This window comes from Mustela erminea, chromosome 10 (assembly GCF_009829155.1).
Source record: "Mustela erminea isolate mMusErm1 chromosome 10, mMusErm1.Pri, whole genome shotgun sequence".
NCBI lineage: Eukaryota > Metazoa > Chordata > Mammalia > Carnivora > Mustelidae > Mustela > Mustela erminea.
Window position 1 is genome coordinate 67,498,062 of NC_045623.1, and position 20,589 is coordinate 67,518,650.

The 20,589-nt window shown below is 40.2% G+C and overlaps 1 protein-coding gene across 1 annotated transcript in view; it reads right to left on the reverse strand.

Moving 5' to 3' along the window:
- ZYG11A (zyg-11 family member A, cell cycle regulator) overlaps positions 1-20,589 on the reverse strand; it is an 86,309-nt gene that overhangs the window by 3,441 nt on the left and 62,279 nt on the right. The window contains 7 exon segments of the mRNA XM_032303731.1: positions 4,375-4,472; positions 4,871-4,932; positions 8,359-8,553; positions 13,577-13,621; positions 13,697-13,858; positions 20,072-20,125; positions 20,219-20,318. Of these exon segments, the coding sequence (XP_032159622.1) occupies positions 4,375-4,472; positions 4,871-4,932; positions 8,359-8,553; positions 13,577-13,621; positions 13,697-13,858; positions 20,072-20,125; positions 20,219-20,318 (716 nt within the window).

Sequence of the window (20,589 nt, forward strand, 5' to 3'; positions counted from 1 at the left end):
TATACAGGAGGAGGGATAAGACAATGAAACATCTTTAAGGTTGGTCTGGGCTCTAGGTGGGTATACAGGAGTGGGCTGGACAAGTCTTTCCCAAGAATTCATAAACCATAGTACTGAGTTGGTATAGGATTTGAATTTATACTACACCTAAATGTTCTGGGAACCCTTGAGCTGAGAAGTAAACATAAAAATTAGTCCAATCCCAGAGAAACCTTTAGAGCACCTGACAGAAGCAAATACAAAACTGCTGAAGGAATATGTCTATGATACAGCCCAAAAAGGATTCTCTTAATCAGTCCAAAAGCGAGTTAGACAGAGAGAGATAATGATCAAAAAACACCGCAATTACCAAGAGTGTAGCACAAAGAAACAAAAACATGGAAACTGTTCTTTTAAACATTTAAAAATATATATTTATTTTGGGGGTGCCTGGGTGTCTCAGTCGTTAAGCAGCTGCCTTCAGCTCAGGTCATGATCCCAGTGTCCTGGGATCAAGCCCTGCATTGGGCCCTCTGCTCAGTGGGAAGCCTGCTTCTTCTTCTCCCAGTTCCCCTGCTTGTGATCTCTCTCTTGCTCTTTCTCTGTGTCAAATAAATAAATAAATAAATTTATTTAGTTTTTGGGGGGGGGCAGGAGAAACAGGCCCCACACCCTGAACAGAATCCCACGTGAGGATCGGTCCCACAAGCCTGAGATCACAATCCGAGCGGAAATCAAGAGTTGGACATTCATCCAACTCAGTCACCAGGTGCCCCTGGAATTACTATTTTTTAAGTCCACAGGATGTGTAGGATAAAGTGAGAGAAGGTACAAGAAACTTCTGATAGATATTCCATAAGGAAAATATAGGAAAAGAGTAATATTTTTAAACAGCTGAGAATTTTTATCAGTTTTGAAAAGTTTTAACTGTGACCTCAAGTCCAGAGGCCATAGAACAAAAGGTTGACTAAACACAAAGAACAAAGTCAAGATGATCAAGAGGGAAAAAAATATTTGCAAGAGTTCTTCCAATTAAAAGAGAAAGGGCAACAAACAGTAGACATAAGGTGAATAAAGAATATCAATAGACAATTCAAGAAAAAGAAAAGGACTCTTCAATATAAGATGGCTAACCACACTGAAATGTCAAGTGAGACTACCACTTTCACCTTAGATTGGTAAAGATCAAAAAGTCAACTAAACACTGTTGTAGGAATGTACAGCAACTGGCAAGCTCTCATACATTGCTGGTAGGAATGAAAACTGGGAATCCGTTCTCTGGAAAACAGTTTAGCAATACCTATCAAAATTATAAATGTTCCTAACATTTTGACTCAGCAATTCTACATATTCTGCAGATGAACTCACACACTTGCAACATGATATATGTAACAAATGCTATATACTATGTGTGAACTAATAGTACGCTATGTACAAATGCTAATACTATGAGCCAAGCAGTGTTTTAAATATTTAACAAGTATTAACCCACTTAATTCTCATAATAGTCCCATGAATTAGGTATTTTTATCCCCATTTTAACAGATAAAGAAACTGGGACACAAGTGAGGTCAAGTTATTTGCTCAAGTTCCCACTATTAGTAAACAGCAGAAACTGGGAACAGAACAGAGTCTGGTTCTAGCATCTGTCCTCTTAGTTAAGTGAAAATATGCATTTTCACTTGATAGATATAGTGTGTATATGGCTATATACACATATATATACCTATAAACATATATATATATACATGTATGGTGGTATATGAATTATGTTAATACTCACTAAACTAGTGCTTATAATAGAAGAGAGTAGAAACAATGTCCATCTAAAGCAGACTGGATCCATAGAGTGAAGAAATACTAAGCAGTTTAATTCATAATGGTGTTACGGAGTTCTGCCAGTTGCTTGCTTTTTAACTTTGGGTAAGTTACTTGACCTCTCTGTGCCTTGTTTTCTCATCTATAACAGATGTAGTATAGTAATAATAATGCTACCCTCTTCTAGTTGTTGTGAGGATTAAATGAGTTAACTCATAAAGAGCTTGCAACGCTGCCTGGCACAGAGAAAGTACTCAACTAAGTTCTAGTTGTTATAGTCATTGCTATATACTAAAGTCTGTTCCAGGGCCATTCTAACCAGCAGATCTGCCTGCATCTGTTCATATGCCAGCACCATTCACAATACTTTTTTTTTCTTTAAGATTTTATCTATTTAAGAGTGTGAGAGAGCTAGCAAGAGAGTGTGGGGGACGTGGCGGGGGACAGAGGGAGAAGGAGGCTCCCCATTGAGCAGGGAGCACGATGCTGGGCTGGATCCCACGACCCTGGGATCATGACCTGAGCCTAAGGCAGACACATCACTGAGAGCCACCAGGCAGCCCTCAGAATACTTTTTTCACAATTTAAAGAGAAATGTTAAGACAAGCTCCTTAAAACCATTTTTCTTGGTCAGTTCTTTCCTGTTTATTCTGCCAGGTTAACTTTAGAGTAATTTTCAGATCCCTCATATCACACTTGAATTATAGTATATCCATAAATTGAAAAGATCTGACATCTCTCTCTTTTTTTTTTCTTGATTTTATTCATTTATTCATTTGACAGACAGAGATCACAAGTAAGCAGAGAGGCAGGCAGAGTGAGAGAGAGAGAGAGAAGCAGGCTTCCCACCGAGCAGAGAACCCGAAGTGGGGCTCGATCCCAGGACCCTGAGACCACGACTGGAGCCGAAGGCAGAGGCTCAATCCACTGAGCCACCCAGGCGCCCCCTGACATCTCTCTCTTAATAAATATTTCCATCTAGGAATATAGTATGCATCATAATTACTTCAGGTTTTTCAGTTATTTCTCAATTTTCTGCATATAGGTCTCATACTGGTTAAACTTGTCTTTGGTATTTTATACTCTTGTTGGTAGCTAATCTTTAAATTAATTCTAAAAGGTATCCCTTGAGTTTTTTAGTATAAAAATATAGCCTATATTGCTTTTATAATAAAAACAAAGATTTTTTACAATAATCCTTAGCAGAAAATGTAAGCCCCCAATGCTCAAAACAGCCAAACATGGAAAAACATTTAATCTGACTGGGAAACAGCTCCTGACTCCTGGCCCTCCAGGCTCCCACAAACCATTACAAAGAGGCAGATGTATGTATTACTATAGGAAAAGCATTATTCATGATAAACTGTTGAGTGGAAAGAGGAAGCTATAGGACAGCATGCACAGAATGAGCCAATTTTGTTTAAAAACATTCATATTTACATATAGTATATTTTAACAACAGCATGTGCACAGGAAAAGTATTTGGAAGGACAGTTATAGTTATCAAATTACTAACTGTATTTGCCTATGGGAAATAGGAGTGGGAGCCAACTTTCACTTTCTATACAGCTTGATATCTACCTCCAAATATATAATTCTATAGCACTTTAAATGTTTATTTAAATTTAGTTTAGTTAACATGTATGTATTAGTTTCAGAGGTAGAATTCAGTGATTCATCAGTTGCATACAACACCCAGTGCTCATTACTGCAAGTGCCCTCTTTTTTTTTTTAAGATTTTATTTATTTATTTATCACAGAGAGAAATTACAATAATCCTTAGCAGAAAATGTAAGCCCCCATCTATCTACAAGTAGGTAGATAGGCAGGCAGAGAGAAAGGGGGAAGCAGGCTCCCTGGTGAGCAGAGAGCCCGATGCGGGGCTGGATCCCAGGACCCTGAGATCATGACCTGAGCCTAAGGCAGAGGTCTAACCCACTGAGCCATCCAGGCGCCCTCAAGTGCCCTCTTTAATGCCCATTCCCCCAATTCTGTAGAATTTTTAAAACAAAAACATTTTCCAATTTCTTTTTTTTTTTTTTTTTTAAGATTTTATTTATTTATCAGAGAGAGAGAGGGGGAGAGAGCAAGCACAGGCAGACAGAATGGCAGGCAGAGGCAGAGGGAGAAGCAGGCTCCCTGCTGAGCAAGGAGCCCGATGTGGGACTCGATCCCAGGACGCTGGGATCATGACCTGAGCCGAAGGCAGCTGCTTAACCAACTGAGCCACCCAGGCGTCCCTCCAATTTCTTTTTTAAAAGAATTAAATTCAGGGGACACCTGCGTGGTTCAGTTGGTTAAACTATGACTCTTGATTTCAGCTCAGGCCATGATCTCAGGGTCATGAGATAAGAGTCCTGCATCGGGCTCCATGCTCAGTGGGGAGTCTGCTTGAGATTCTCGCCTCCTGCCCCTCCCCTTTCTCACACCCTCTAAGATAAATAAATAAAATCTTAAAAAAAAAAAAAAATGGAAGAGTTAAATTCAGTACACAGCTTAACACATTTCCAAAATTCTATCTTGAACTTAGTCTTTATACAGAAAAATAGTTGGAAAACTACTGTTTTGAATACATACGGTTTTTACTGCAGACATGATACATTGCCCATAGTGCCCAGAGCTGAACTGCTGGTTGAGAGAAGTTGCCAAGGAGTGGGAAAAATGCCTTGAAGGATCTAAAAAGGCACAAAGAAGTTCACTCAGAACTCAGGCTAGTGTCGGAAGTAGAATAATTATTTTCAACCTTTTCCACATAGGGTCATGTCCTCACTGAGACAGATATATTGTTGAGCATATGTCAGAACCTAACGTTTGAGAAACTTCATTTGTGTTAGGCACTCCTTACATTTAAAATCTCATTTCATCCTCAATCTTGCACACTATCAGATAGCCTCATTTTACAGATGAGGAAAACTGAGTCTCAGAGATCTTCTAAGTGATTTTCCCAAAATCACAGAAAGAGGATTTGAACAAAAGGTTATTTGACTATAATAATTTTATCATTGTACCATGGCCTCTACATAGTAAAATGAGGGCAAGGTTTAATAGAAATACTACACCATCATGAGATTACCTGTAAGTCACCAGTGCTGTCATCTTACAACTTGAACTTGGCCAATTCTGGATGGTAGCATACTACACAAAAAGAGAAACCAAGATTCTAGTATTTTATTCCATAATTTTTAAAAAGTCGTAATAGGCTTTTCATGTTATTTATAATTACATATATATGAAAAAACAAATTTTCAGAATATGGGAATGATGACCCAAATTAAGGTATCCCTACCTGCCAAAATATCAATTAGATAAACATCATATATGTAAAATATGAACAGTCATGTGGAAAATAGTGCAGTAAAAGAGGGCTTCTGTACAAAGATGCAGGATTGAGCATGCATTCATTCCTCCCCTAAATCCCATGAACAGAATAGTATAAACAGTAAAAAAGATAAAAGAAGGCAAACACACAAGAACAAAGCAGAAGGAAAATGGTAATTAATTTAATAGATCTAGCACTGGAGAATGTTAAACAATGAACCAATTTGAAAAGAACCCCCAAGAGACTTAAAAATTTGGCACACCAGATACTTCAGGAAGTAAGATCAGAGGCAGGATTGAAAACAGGAGGAATGGCTGAAAGTACTGAAGAATCAAGACTCCCAGGTCTTCTCTACTATCCCTAACAAAAATTTCTGGACTGGGCAACCTTGTGAACAACTGCAGGTTGGGAATACAATGATTACAACAGGAGATGAAGTGAAAATCTAAATGATAAATGCTGAGAGTCCTCTGTCCTCAGCTCTCATCTAACGGGCTTCCAGACCCTTGGAACCAAGCTTGTAATTTTCAGTTAGAAGAACAGAAGGTTCTTCCTCAGGTAAATTCCAACCAGTTCAGGACAAAAGATCTAGTAACAGTGACAATGACTAATCAAGATCATTCTAAGTAAAACCCATAGTTGACAAATTCTACCCATCTACACTCAGCTTCCAAACAACTCCACTCTTAGATATGACTGGACAGCTGAAGATCACCATATACTTTAAGAAAATCTGTAACATAAAGGAACATAATAGGGAAAAAAAAGCAACGTGCAGGAAACAGAGACCTCGAAGGAAGAGAAAAACTTAAAAACAAAAACAAAACTTCAAATTAATGTCAACCATGGAAAAAGAGTACAATATTGTATTAAAAAAGCACTCAAAGAACAAAAAAAGAGTTCTTAGAAATTAAAAACAGAAATATGTAAATACAAAATAAATATGTAAGTACACATAATAAATATTGTATTAAAATACAAAAGATATTTTTATAAAGATTTTTATTTATTTATTTGACAGACAGAGATCACAAGTAGGCAGAGAGGCAGGCAGAGAGAGAGAGGAGGAAGCAGGCTCCCTGCTGAGCAGAGAGCCCGATGCGGGCCTCGATCCCAGGACCCTGAGATCATGACCTGAGCCGAAGGCAGAGGCTTTAACCCACTGAGCCACCCATGCGCCCAGAGACTTTTTTTTAAAGATTTTTATTTATATGACAGACAGAGATCACAAGTAGGCAGAGAGGCAGGCAGAGAGAGAGGAGGAAGCAGGCTTCCTGCTGAGCAGAGAGCCCGATGTGGGGCTCGATCCCAGAACCCTGGGATCATGACCTGAGCTGAAGGCAGAGGCTTTAACCCACTGAACCCACTTAGCCACCCAGGTGCCCCAAAATATAAAAGATTTTTTTAAAAAAGGACAAGAAGGAGAATAGGTAAGAAAAAAATGAGTCCATGAAGGCTGACATTCCAGGAAAAAAAAAAAAAAAATGAAAAGGGAAGGTAGGGAGGAGGAAAAAGAGAGAAGGGAGAAATAAATTTCCCAGAACTAAAGGAAACAAGCTTCCAGAGCAATAAGTAGCCAACATAGGAGAAGAAAATAAACCTACATCAAGGAAAACTGCTGAGATTTCTAAACACTGAGGACAAACATCTTAAAGGTCCCAAAGGAAAATGGCATGTGGCTTCTTAACAGTGATACCAAGAAACAGAAGACAAAGTAGCAGTGGCTTTAAAATTCTGAAGGGGAAATATTCCAAACCTAAAATTCTATACCCAGCCATGTGACCAATTAAATGTGAAGGTCAAGTAAAAGCCTTTTCAAACAAAGAAGGTCTGAAGTTTTCTATTTCATGCATTTCTTCTTAGGAAACTACTAGATATGATCTAACAGAATAAGGGAGTACACACACACACACACACACACACACACACACACACACACACACAACAGAAGGAATACAGTCCAAAAAACAAGGAATCCAACACCAGAGAGGCAAAGAGAATCCCTAGGATCAGAGTAACGGAATATTCCAAAATGACAGCAGTATGACAGATACACAAATAAGGAGACCAGATGAAAGAAAACGGAAGGTTCTGGGAGAGAAGTCTCTGAGAAGGTGAAATGGATAGAATATGTTTGAAAATACTGAAAGGAGGGGCGCCTGGGTGGCTCAGTGGGTTAAAGCCTCTGCCTTCAGCTCAGGTTGTGATCCCAGGGTCCTGGGATCGAGCCCTGCATTGGGCTCTCTGCTCGGCAGGGAGCCTGCTTTCCTCTCTCTCACTCTGCTTGCCTCTCTGCCTACCTGTGATCTCTGTCAGATAAATAAATAAAATTTTTTTAAAAAATTAAAAAAAAAATACTGAAAGGAGATTGATAGTTAGAGTATAGGAAATGGTGTGCATAGGGACAAGGAGAAGAAGAATCTTCATTTTCCAGAGTGGGAAAATGAATGAACAGATAATGCCTATTACTGCAAAGTCAAGAAGTAGCAAAAGATGTTATTCAGAGATAATGGAGGTAAAAACCAAAAGATATAGCTTGAAAAGGAGCTGAAAGTGGGAAAGAGAACTGGTAAAGCCATATACAACTGTTTGCAAATATAACTTAAAAAAAAAAAAGATTTTATTTATTTATTTGACAGAGAGAGAGACAGACAGAGAGGGAACACAAGCAGGAAGCAGGCTTCCCACTGAGCAAGGAGCCCAATGTGGGGCTCTATCCCAGTACCCTGTGATCATGACCTAAGCCAAAGGGAGATGCTTAACTGACTGAACCACCCAGGCACCCCTGCATGAGAAACTTTTATAAAAGAAAAATACCAGAAGGAATGTAACAAAGTGTTAGCAAGGTTAGCAGCAGATGGTAGGGTAGGAGGGATTCAGAACATTTTCTTTGTACTTTTCTTCTTTTTTTTTTTTTTTTTTTAAGATTTTATTTATTTATTTGACAGACAGAGATCACAAGTAGGCAGAGAGGCAGGCAGAAAGAGGAAGGGAAACAGGCTCCCCACTGAGCAGAGAGCCTGATGTGGGGCTCGATCCCAGGACCCTGAGATCATGATCTGAGCCAAAGGCAGAGGCTTTAACCCACTGAGCCACCCAGACGCCCCTCTTTGTACTTTTCTATTATGCTCCCCCCATTTCTACAATTAACATGTATTTCTAAAATTCTTACTATCTAGAAAAGTAAGTTTCCTGCAAGAAGAGATTACTCCAGAGTTGGTAAAGAGGTATGGTCCTTGTACCAGATCCTGGAGAAGAGCACTCCTCTGAAGGTCTTGGTACATCCAGGGCTGTTTGTCAGATGTCAGGTGGGCTATGATGCCTGCAGCCAAATAGCTGACTTCCATTTCTTTGCTATGGAGCAAGCTGCTAATGTGTTTCAGCACATCTTCAGTCAGCAGTTTGGAAGAAAGTTCTCTAACTTCAGCTATGTTGTTCTACAGGTTAGTTGAAGCAGAAAATATCAGGGATTGGAAAGGAAGACAGAATCAGACACTGGTTCCTCTCCCTCTCCTACGGCTTAGCTCAGATACAGACAGAACACCTAGTCCCACCCTCCTCCCTCTCAGTTTAGCCTAATACCCCACAATCCCACCCCTTGAAGACAAGGATGAGCAGCAATGACAAGTCACTGAGTAAGCACTTACTAAGTGCCAGGAACTGTACCAGGCAAAAATGTCTTTTTATCTGGCTTATCTCATTTAATCTTTTCTTAAATCATTATTTATTTTATTTGAGAGTGTGAGCATGCACAGCAGGGAGGCGCAAAGGGTTAGGAAGAGAGAATCTTCACCAGACTTCACTCTGAGCTTAATCCCACAACCCTGAGATCACAATCTGAGCCGAAACCAAGAGTCAGATGCTCAAACGACTGTGCCATCCAGGAGCTGCTCATTTAACACAGTTGTAGAAATAAGTAAGTCACTCAGCAAGACTTAACTTCTCAGTGAACTTGTCAGGTTTATACTTATAAAAACTGGCTAAACTAAAATAAAATCCAGGCCTGATTCAAAAACTTTAAAGTTCCTCAGGGCCTACTGTATGTTACATTAGCTTGAAAGTTAACAGTAACAATGAAAGGCAGGTGACATTGTGTTTTTTATACATTAGTTTTCTATGCTGTTTAACAAACTACCACAAACTGGGTGGCTTAACACATTTTTTCCCTCACAGTTTCTCTCACAGTTCAACCACGGCTTAGCCAACTCCTGCACTCTGAGATCTCGCATAGCTGCAAAGTGCTAGCTGGGCTGCATTCTCATCTGCGGGCTCCACAAGAGGGAAAGCTATTTCTGAGCTCCCTCAGACTGTTGGCAAAATTCATCTCACAGCTGCAAAACTGGGGGTTTCGGTTTCATGCTGGAGGCTACCCTTAGCTCCTAGAAGCTGCCCATAGTTCCTTCCCATGTGGGCTTCTCTCTTCCTCAACCACTTATTTCATGGCAGCTTGCTTCCTCTAAGACAGTGAAGAGTGTCTCTAACATATCTGCTAGCAAGAAGGATTAATACAGTAGTCCCCTCTTACCTGTGAGGGACATGTTCTAAGACCCCGTGGATATGCCTGAAGCTGCAGATAGAACCAAACCCTATATATACTATGTTTTTTTTCTACATATACATACCTATATAAATTAGGCACAGTAAGAGATTAACAAAAATAACTAATAGAACAATGATAACAATGTATTATAATAAGTTACACAAATGTGGTCTCTCTCAAAATAACTTATTCTACTGTACTCACCCTTCTGCTTGTGAGTAGATGACAAAATGCCTATATGACAAGATAAAGAGGTGGATAACGTAGGCATGTGACATAGCATTAGGCTACTACTGATCTTTTTTTTTTTTTTAAAAGATTTTATTTATTTATTTGAGAGAGAGACAGTGAGAGAGAGCATGAGCGAGGAGAAGGTCAGAGGGAAAAGCAGACTCCCCATGGAGCTGGGAGCCCGATGCGGGACCCGATCCCGGGACTCCGGGATCATGACCTGAGCCGAAGGCAGTCGTCCAACCAACTGAGCCACCCAGGCGTCCCTACTACTGATCTTTTGATGAATGGTCACCTGCTTCCACATTGCGGATAACTAAAACTGTAGATGGGGGGGCGGGTCTACTGTATATACATCATATCATCATCACCAGAGTGATGTCCTGTCATCTTTGCCGTATTCTATTGGTAAGAAGCAAGTCACAGTTCCTACCCACATTCGACAGGAGGGCATTACGCAAAGAAACGAACACCAGGAGTAAGAATCACTGGAGGTTCCTTTGGGGTCTGCCTACCACAGAGATGAAAAAACAAAGGTTTAGAAGTGAAACATATAGTCAAGTTGAACACAGGAGTTATTGTATACCCCAGAAACTAGTATGTTAAAAGCAGCATATGGTACTATGCCAAAAACTGCATTATTCTGAGCTCACTTCCCCCAGTTTTTCACAAGACCAGCTATACTCTATTAATTTCAGCAGAAACTACACTGTTTTGAGATCTACCCCAGTTCTCCCCAAAGGCAGCTATACATATCCTCACCAGCAGCAGGATTTCAGCATTAAGTCAATCAGATGGAAGCCCCAAACAAGGACGGACAATATGATATCATCCTCAGTATAACTGAGGACAGAAATCTCCAGATTTCTCTTATAAGCCCGGCAGAGGCTACTTTTCTAGTAGCTTTTTCAAGAGCCTTATTTCAAGAGTCTATGAACAAAATGTTAACAAGATGCAAGCCACAGGAGAATGTGGGTCTTCTCCATTCAGAAAAAGGAAGGAAAGGGGGCAACCTCATAAATCCTCAGCATTCTTACAGGCTCTCAGAAAAGTAAAAGATCTTTTGGAAAAGGTTAGCTGAGAGGCACTTTGGTGGCTCAGCTGGTTAAGCATCCAACTCTTGGTTTTGGTTCAGGTCATGATCTCATAAGTCATGGGATCCAGCCATGTGTCGGGCTCAGCAGGGAGTCTGCTTGAGATTCTCTCTCTCTCTCCTCTCCCTCTGCCCTTCCCCTTGCTCTCTCTTTCTCTAAAATAAATAAAGAAATCTTAAAAAAAAAAAAAAATAAGGTAGCTAATAGTAGGACACTTAACATTATATAGCATATATGAGGCTCCAATCCACCTTTCTGGCTTTATTTCCTATGGCTTTTCTTCTTCCCACCATCTCCCCAAATTCTAGATATTCTGTATTACACTGCCCCTCAAATGATTGCATTTTCTCATCTTCCCTAGCCAAAAGACCTTTGTCTCCTGCTTCTTTTGTCTCTCTTTTCTACTTTTCTGTACCTTCCAGATTTCCAATATTAATCATTTAATCCTCTCTACTCTGGTGCAAGTTCTATATGTGCTAGGGATACAAAGGAAAAGACACAGTCCCTGCTTTCAAGAAGGGCATGGTCTAGAATTAAAAGCTCCCACGAGACTTTGTGCTGCTTTTCTAGCACTTACCAAAGTCAATCTTAACTTAGAAAACTATTTGTGTACTTAACACCACCTCCCAAGTATTATAAGACCATCAGCTCAATACATTTCATGCATGGCAAACTGAAGGGACTTAACAGTATGTCTTCATTACTTTTTGTAATCTTCACCTTTATCTTTTGGAAAAAAAGAAATTTCTCAATTATAGATATCCTGATTGAGAGCTAGTATAACAGTATGAGCAAAGAAAATTTTTTTAAAAATTTATTCATTTACTTTAGGAGGTGAGGGGATGGGGAGAGGCAGAGGGAAAAGGAGAGGGAAACTTAAGCAGACTCCATGTTTAGCCTGGAACCTGACGCCGGGTTTGATCTCATGACCCTGAGATCACGACCTGAACCGAAGAGTTGGGACACTTCTCTAACTGCATCACCCAGTGACCCAAAGAAATTTCTAAAAAATTGACTACCTTGATAAAAAGAAAGTATAGTAGAGTGGTTAATATCAGAAGGTCTGGGGCCAGACTGCCTGACTTCGAATTCTCATTCTAGCTCCTAATACCATTGTAGGATAGGGTAAATGGCACTTCTGTGCCTCAGATTTTCTGTCTATAAAATGTAATGAACAATGGGTGGTAGAGTACAGAACATAGCACAATTTTTCCTATCCCTGTTTAACTTAGCCATGTGACTTCCCTGCTCCTCCCATCAAGGGATGGTTACCTTCTTTAATCTGGGCTTAACTATGGACATATAATAAAAAATATAAATTTGGTCTTTGTCCCCAATTCTTGAAATTCATTGGATTTCTTAAATCCCTTGGAATTTCCCAAGTAATAGGAATAACAGGAGCATCTTTGTTCTAATGAGGCAACTCTTGGCAGGCACCTAAACAGCTTCAGGATGAGGTCTAGTTGCCAAAACAAAACAAAACTAAACTAAACCACAACAACCTTAATTAGAAGACTGGGTTTAAGCTCCACTCCATAACTTCTGGGGGATGGGAGAGGAGCTGAAGACTGAATTACAATCAGTTGTGCCTATGTGATGAAACCTCCATAAAAAGTCCTAAATGATGGGTTTGGAGAACTTCTAAGTAGGTGAACACATCAAGGCATGGGAGGGTGGTGTGCCCAGAGAGAAGATGGAAGCTCTGCATATACTCATCCTTCCCACCCTATACACTTCTTCCATTTCACTGTTTCTGAGTTGTATTCTTTACAATAAACTAATAGCAAGTAAAGTGTGCCTTCCTGAGTTCTGTGAGCCATTCCAGCAAATCATTAAACTGAGGAGGGGGTTGTGGAAACCCTTACTTTACAGCCAGTCAGTCAGAAGTGTGGGTGGTCCAAGACTTAATGACTGGCAACTGAAGTGCAGGCAGTCTCATGGGACTGAGCCCTTTAACTTCTGGGATCTGATGATAATTCCAGGTACTCAGTATAAGAACTGAATGGAACTCAACTGTAGGATATCCAGTTGCTGCTGGAGAGTTGGAGAAGTGATTATTGGGAAACACCCCAGACCACCTAATGTGTTTTGCCCAGTGACACATTAGAAAAATATAACATTAGCAGAGATTTAAGAAGAACTTACATAGTGCGACTTGCCTTCTTCTGCTACCCTGAACTGGCCAAATAAAGAAGCCCATGGAGACATGCGGCCCAACTAACAACCTGCACCAACTATCACAGCAAGAGTCAAGCCATCTAGAGCATCTAGCCCTAGCCCTAGGTGATGCCACCAGGTATCAGAAGCAACATAAGTAACTAACTCCACATGAGACCAGAAGAACTGTACAGCCAGGTTCAAACTGTGGACCCACAAATTCAAAAGTAAATAAAATGGCTACAGTTTGAGCTATAGTTTGTTCACAGCAACAGATGATTGATATGGTATTACTTTACAGGGAATCATGTGAAGATTAAATGAGTTAATACACAGAAATTCCTTATAAAAGTGCCTAGCATATAGTAGGTGCTACATTAAGTGTTAGTTTTATTTATTTTTTAGTAGTTAGAATCAACTGAAAACAATTCACCTTACCCAAAGACCAAGTACTTTGCTTTGTATTGCTGACTCTGAAAAAGTCTGTCAAAAGAATACACAGGTTACTTTATCATGAAAAAAAGAACTTTACATACAAACTCAATTCTATTTTCCCACCTCCAAGACTTGGATGAAGATTGCCAGTCCTTGATTTTCCATAAAGTGACTACAAGCAGCTGGAGACTCATCTGTAAGATTCCAAAGGGCTTTCAAAGTAAACAAGAGGGTGACATCATCTAAATTCTCAGCAGTCTTTTGTTTTACTATTGCTAGAAGTTCCTAAAAACCAAAGAGACAAAAAGTTAGATGCCCCAGTGACTGACTAGATTACAGTGTAAGAAAAGGAATAGTTGTTAAACCACTTCATATCTTCATGATCCATTTTTTCTCTATATAATGAGTTACATCTAACTCCTAAGGTTTATAATGAGATTAAAGGGGGGGAGGAGGTAAAATTTTATGAGCACTTGACCTAGTTCTTGGTCCTTGTAACTAAAACTCATAATCAAGTACATATTAGGTATTCCATTTTTTTTTTTTTTTTTAAGATTTTATTCATTCATTTGTCAGAGAGAGAGAGCATGCGCACACACAAGCAGGGGGAGCAGGAGACAGAGGGAGAGGGAGAAGCAGACTCCCCAGTGAGCAGGGAGCCCAATGTGGGACTCGGTCCCAGGACCCCGGGACCACAACCCAAGCCCAAGGCAGATGTTCAACCGACTGAGCCACCCAGGTGTCCCCCATTGTTCATTTATTGAGAATGTTTAGTAAACACCTCCTGGAAATCAAGCACTTATTCACGTTATATGAGACAGATTTAAAAAAAAAATAGTTGGTTTTTCCTCAACTAAATAAGAATTCTAAGTTTTGGGGATGTCTGGGTGGCTCAGTTGGTTAGGCTGCTACCTTTGGCTGGGGTCATGATCCCAGGGTCCTGGGATAGAGTCCTGCATTGGGCTCCTTGCTCAGCGGGGAGCCTGCTTCTCTCTCTGCCTTTGCCTGCCACTCTGCCTGCTTGTGCTCTCTCTCTCTGTCTCCGACAAATAAATAAACTCTTTAAAAAAAAACAAAAACAAAACAAAACAAAATAAAGTCCTTAAAAAAAGAAAAAAGAATTTTAAGTTTTGGTAAATGTTCTGAAGAAAACACACAAAAGCCTAACAATGTATTTTAGAAAAGGTATGAAAGGGATGCCTCCCTGTACAGGTAATATGTAAACTGAGACAAATGAGACCAAAAGAAAAAGAGGGATATGTGAGTTAAGCAAGAAATGAAGACATGGTGGTGGTGGTAAAGTATATGACAGGCAAGAGAGAAAGTATGCTATTCTAGGTCACTGAGCAGATCAGGATGGCTAGAGGGTAACAGTAGTACTACAATCACGTGTCCTAATAGCTTAAAGAAACCATGGGTTCACTTGAACAGATTCCAAAATACCATTTCAGATTAGAATATTTCTGGACACAAGTTAAGCCAGTATTCATGCTTTCTTTCAAAAATATTAGACTATCATAACAGAGGGAAAAGTTAGGTGTCTTCATTCAGCCACCTAATAAAAAGGTACATAAAATATAACAACACTAAACAAATCAGAGTATGTCTATTTTCTTTTCTTTTCTTTTTAAATATTTTAGATTTTTTTTTTTTTTTTATTTGACAGACAGACCAAAAGTAGGCAGAGAGGCAGGCAGAGAGAGAGGAGGAAGCAGGGAGGAAGCAGGCTCCCTGCGGAGCAGAGAGCCCGATGCGAGGCTCGATCCCAGGACCCTGGGACCATGACCTGAGCCGAAGGCAGAGGCTTTAACCACTGAGCCACCCAGGCGCCCCAGAGTATGTCTATTTTCAAGAGGAATGAGACCACTTCAAATATCTTACTTCATCAAGAAAGCATGTATCAAAAGAGTTTATCACAAAAGTAAAACTTTAAGTGTGCTTGGGTGGCTCAGTCTGTTAAGCATCTGCCTTCTGCTCAGTCATGATCCCCGGGTCCTGGCATCGAGACCCACATCGGACTCCTTGCTCAACGGGAAGCCTGCTCCCTCTCCCACTCCCTCTGCTGTGTTCCCTCTCTCGCTGTCTATCAAATAAATACACTCTTTTTTCCTTTTGTAGAGAGTTTATTTATTTATTTGACAGAGAGAGATCACAAGTAGGCAGAGAGGCAGGCAGTTAGGGTGGAGGGAAGCAGGCTCCCCACAGAGCAGTAAGCCTGACACAAGGCTCCATCCCAGGACCCTGAGGCCATGACCTAAGCCAAAAGCAGCTCAACCCACTGAGCCACCCAATAAATAAAAGCGCCCCAATAAATAAAATCTTTAAAAATAAATAAATAAATAAAATAAATCTGGGAGAGCCAAGAGGGAAGTGTAGAGTGACACACAGTACTTAATGACAGCAATCATCTAGAGGATCAAGGGGACGGGTAGCAGCAAGGGTGGGAGTAGGGAAAGTGAGGCTGATCCTGAAAACAATGATGACTGCGGTCAGGGTCAGGCCCATAGTTAGATGCTTTATGTATTTTACCTTAATGACATTCAAAACAACTGCAAAATATTACTCCTATGACAGATGCCTGTTTTTCAAATGATGCCAGTTTTCAGATGTAGAATCTGAGACATAGAGAAGATAAATTATCTGAAGACTTGACTAGATAAATTATCTGAAGACTTGGCTGACCATGTTTTCACCTAAACAGCTGACCTATTTTCACCTAAAGTCCGAATTTTTCATAACATTACATAAAACTCTTTCTCTGAGAACTACAGTGCTACTCTTCCCTCCGTGTTCCTTCAGTACTTGCTATCTCTATCTATTCTGTATCTTTGTCTACTCCTGTTACCATCCCCAGCAACTCCATCAAATCATCCTGACAAAACTGCTGCCTTAAAGACCCCACTTTATGCCCCAGGCCCAAACATCTGAATACTGAAAAAAGACTGTGCTTGAGTCTCACTTTCAATATTTGCCAAAACACTTTAAGAGGGCATTCAACTGTATCTGGGGATTTACTGTATTTCTCAATGATTTGCTCCCAACGCTACTCTTTTTTCATCATTCTTTCTCTCCTCCAACTTTATTTTTTATTTTATTTTTTTTTAAAGATTTTATTTATTTATTTGACAGAGAGAAATCACAAGTAGATGGAGAGGCAGGCAGAGGGAGAGAGAGAGGGAAGCAGGCTCCCTGCCGAGCAGAGAGCCCGATGCGGGACTCGATCCCAGGACCCTGAGATCATGACCTGAGCCGAAGGCAGCGGCTTAATCCACTGAGCCACCCAGGCGCCCCTCTCCTCCAACTTTAATCACCATCTTTTTACTCCTCTTATTTGATCACTTTATCTAGTTTTTCAGAGAACTACCACTGTTCTTCCCAATAAAATCTCCCAGCCTACCTGCACTTCCATCACTGTATTCCTCTTTCCCTTCTGCTCTAATCTAAAGCCAACATCTTTACTCCTACTGTACAATTCTAATACACACACACACAGATTTGGCACTGAATTATTTCCGTCTTGCCTTGCCATCAATTTTCCCCTTTTTGTTCAGAATGATTTTCATGGGTATAAAATAGATATCAATGTAAATGATCTTGGAAAAAAACAACTACTGGCCCTACTGGCCCATGTAGTATCTTCCTTTATCTTTCCTTCTCATTAAAATATATTGAGGGACGCTTGGGTGGCTCAGTTAAGTATTTGCCTTCATCCCAGGATCCTGGGATGGAGTCCCACATCGGTCTCCTAGCTCAGTGGGGAGCCTGCTTCTCCTTCTGCCTGCTGCTCCCCCAGCTTGTGGTCTTTCTTTAAAATAAATAAATAAAATATATTGAAAAGTTGCCTCCATTTCTCACCTCTCATTTGCTCATCATTGTAGTCCAAACAGGTTTTGTCCCACTATTCCACTAACATAATGTAAGCAAGACAACTAATAACTTCTATCTTGCCAGATGCAACTGGCAACTCTGTCCTCATTTCACTCAACCACTTAATAGCATCTGACATAACTGCTCAATTTTTCTTGAAATAATTTTCTTGGATTCAAAAACATCACTCTTTGGGGCGCCTGTGTGGCTCAGTGGGTTAAAGCCTCTGCCTTCAGCTCGGGTCATGATCCCAGGGTTCTGGGATCAAGCCCCACATCGGGCTCTCTGCTCAGTGGGGAGCCTGCTTCCTCCTCTCTCTCTGCCTACTTGTGATCTCTGTCTGTCAAATAAATAAATAAATAAATAAAATCTTAAAAAAAAAAAATCACTCTTTCCTGGTTTTCTACTAAGTCATTTTAGACACTCCTATCTCTCTTTTCTGGCTACCCCTTCTCTTCCAACATACTTGGTTTCAGTCCTTTTCCTTTCTCTCTGTATACTCCACACTCTTTAGGTAGGTACTTGCATCCTATATCAGAACTGATGACTCAAAATTATTCTCTAGCCCTGTCCACCCAATCCTCTGAGCTGCATACTGTATCAAACTGCCTCCTTGGTATCTCAAGCATCTCAGACCTTAACACATTTAAAATCACCCTTGATTTTTTTTTTTAAAGATTTTTATTTATTTATTTGACAGAGATCACAAGTAGGCAGAGAGGGAGATGGGGCAGGGGAAGCAGGCCCCCTGATGAGCAGAGAGCCTGATGCAGGGCTCGATCCCAAGACCCTGAGATTATGACCCGAGCTGAAGGCAGAGGCTTTAACCCACTGAGCCACCCAGGCACCCCCACCCTTGATTTTTATCCCCCAAACCTACTGACTAGATACCAAATACCCAGAAGACTCCACTTGTAAAACAATACAAAAGGTAAAGGTCTCAGGAATTAATTTAAGAAATACAGAATATCAATATGAAGAAAACACCACATACTTCTGGGGACATGAAAGACTGAATAAATGGAGTAACAGATAGTGTTCTCAGAAGGAAAAATCAGTATCAGAGATGTTAATTCTTCTAAAAAAAAATAATATACAATCTATACAATCTATACACTTAACAAAACCCAAAGAAAACCAAGCTTTTTTTAGAACTAGATAAGCCAAGGGCACCTGGGTGGCTTACTCAATTAAGCATACAGTCCTTGATTTGGGCTTGGGTCATGCTCTCGGGGTTGTGAAACTGAGCTCCACGTCAGGTTCCATCCTCAGTGGGAGAGTCTGCTTGAGATTCCCTCACTCCTCTTCCTCCACCCTCCCCCCCACCCCCCGCTCATAAGTGTGTACACTCTCTCTCTCTCTAAAATAAATCAATAAAATCTTAAAAAAAAAAAAGAACCAGACAACCCAATTCTGATGTTCACATTAAAAAAAAAAAAGATAACTAAAAGAAACCCAAGGAAAGATCTTAACTATTAAGGAATTATAAAGCCAATAAATAAACTATGATATCAGCATATAAATAGACATACAAATTAACACAGCACAAAGTCCAGAAATAGATGCAAAGAGATACGGGAATTTAATATATGATAAAGGCAGCAATGCATAAGAGTGGAGAAAAGATAATATATTCATTAAGGAAAAGGTACAAAGCAAACACTGAGCAAACAGTTGGAGCAACGCTCCAAGTAAATCAAGTACTTTTTAAAAATCATGAGAAATTTTGAGAAATACTTTCAAATGTGCCATCAATGTCAGAGAAATAAAATAATAAAATCAACCCTATAAATATTTTAAAGTTACTGCATGGCAAAATATGCCATGAATAAAGTAAAAAAGTCAAACAACCAAGTGGGGAAAATAGATGCATTTCATATCACAAAGCCTCAATTTCTTAATATATATAGAAATTTTATAAATCAGAAGAAAGCTAGCAACCCAATGGAAAACATATCAAGGACATGAACAAATAGTTCACAGGAAACATAAATGACTGGGGGGCAGGAAGGTATCACAAGCCTCATGCCAAAGTAAGTATAAAATAAAACGATGAGGGGCGCCTGGGTGGCTCAGTGGGTTAAAGCCTCTGCCTTTGGCTCAGGTCTTGATCCCAGGGTCCTGGGATTGAGCCCCACATCAGGCTCTCTGCTCAGAGGGGAGCCTGCTCCCCCCCCCCCCCCGCCTTCCTGTGATCTCTGTCAAATAAATGAATAAAATTTTAAAAAAAAAAGCATTTTATTTAGAGATGTGGAGATAGATACTAGAAGAAGTAGTAGTAGAGTAGAAAGTTTCTTCTGGGGAGCAGGTCTTACAGATGTTTCTTTTTTTTTAAGATTTCATTATTTATTTATTTGACAGACAGAGATCACAAGGAGGCAGAGAAGCAGGCAGAGAGAGAGAGAGGAGGAAGCAGGCTCCCTGCTCAGCAGAGAGCCCGATGCAGGGCTCGATTCCAGGACCCTGGGATCATGACCTGAGCCGAAGGCAGAGGCTTTAACCCACTGAGCCACCCAGGCGCCCCCAGATGTTTCATTTTATAAGCTTTTTAGAAGGATCTGACTTTTTAAATTATGTTCACACCCTTTTTATTGGAAAAAAGAAAGGTTATAAGAATGATAACCCACTTACCTTAACTGCCATGAGGAGCTCTTCCTGAAGTTGTGCAGTTTGCTCAGGTGAGAGCTATAAGCAAACAAAAAGCCAAAAGTAAAATACTAGCGGGTCAGAGCTCCCTCAAGAAGAGAGAGAGAAATCTTGCCTTTAGCGATCACATACCTGAAGGGCTAGAATAGAAGTGATGCTCACTGCCATTGTTTGCATCTTGGGGTTCTCATGTTTACAGAGCCATCTCATCACAAACTTGGCAGCATCAAACCTGAAAAGCAGTATTTTTCTCACAATAAAGTTTTAAACCATACGTAAGGAGAGAGGAAATCACTTAGCCTCCCCAACGAATTCTGTATCTTAGATTTCTAAAGCCTCAGCTATGAAAATCAAAAGCATCTGACAAAAAGATTAGGAGAGCAGGCAAATAGGAATGTAAGCCAAATGCACAGAATTCAGAGAAAGATAAGCAGATCAAAGAAAGGCTTATTTTAACCACTAAGTTTCTACTATGATGGGTCTGAAAAAAGGAAAGAAGATCC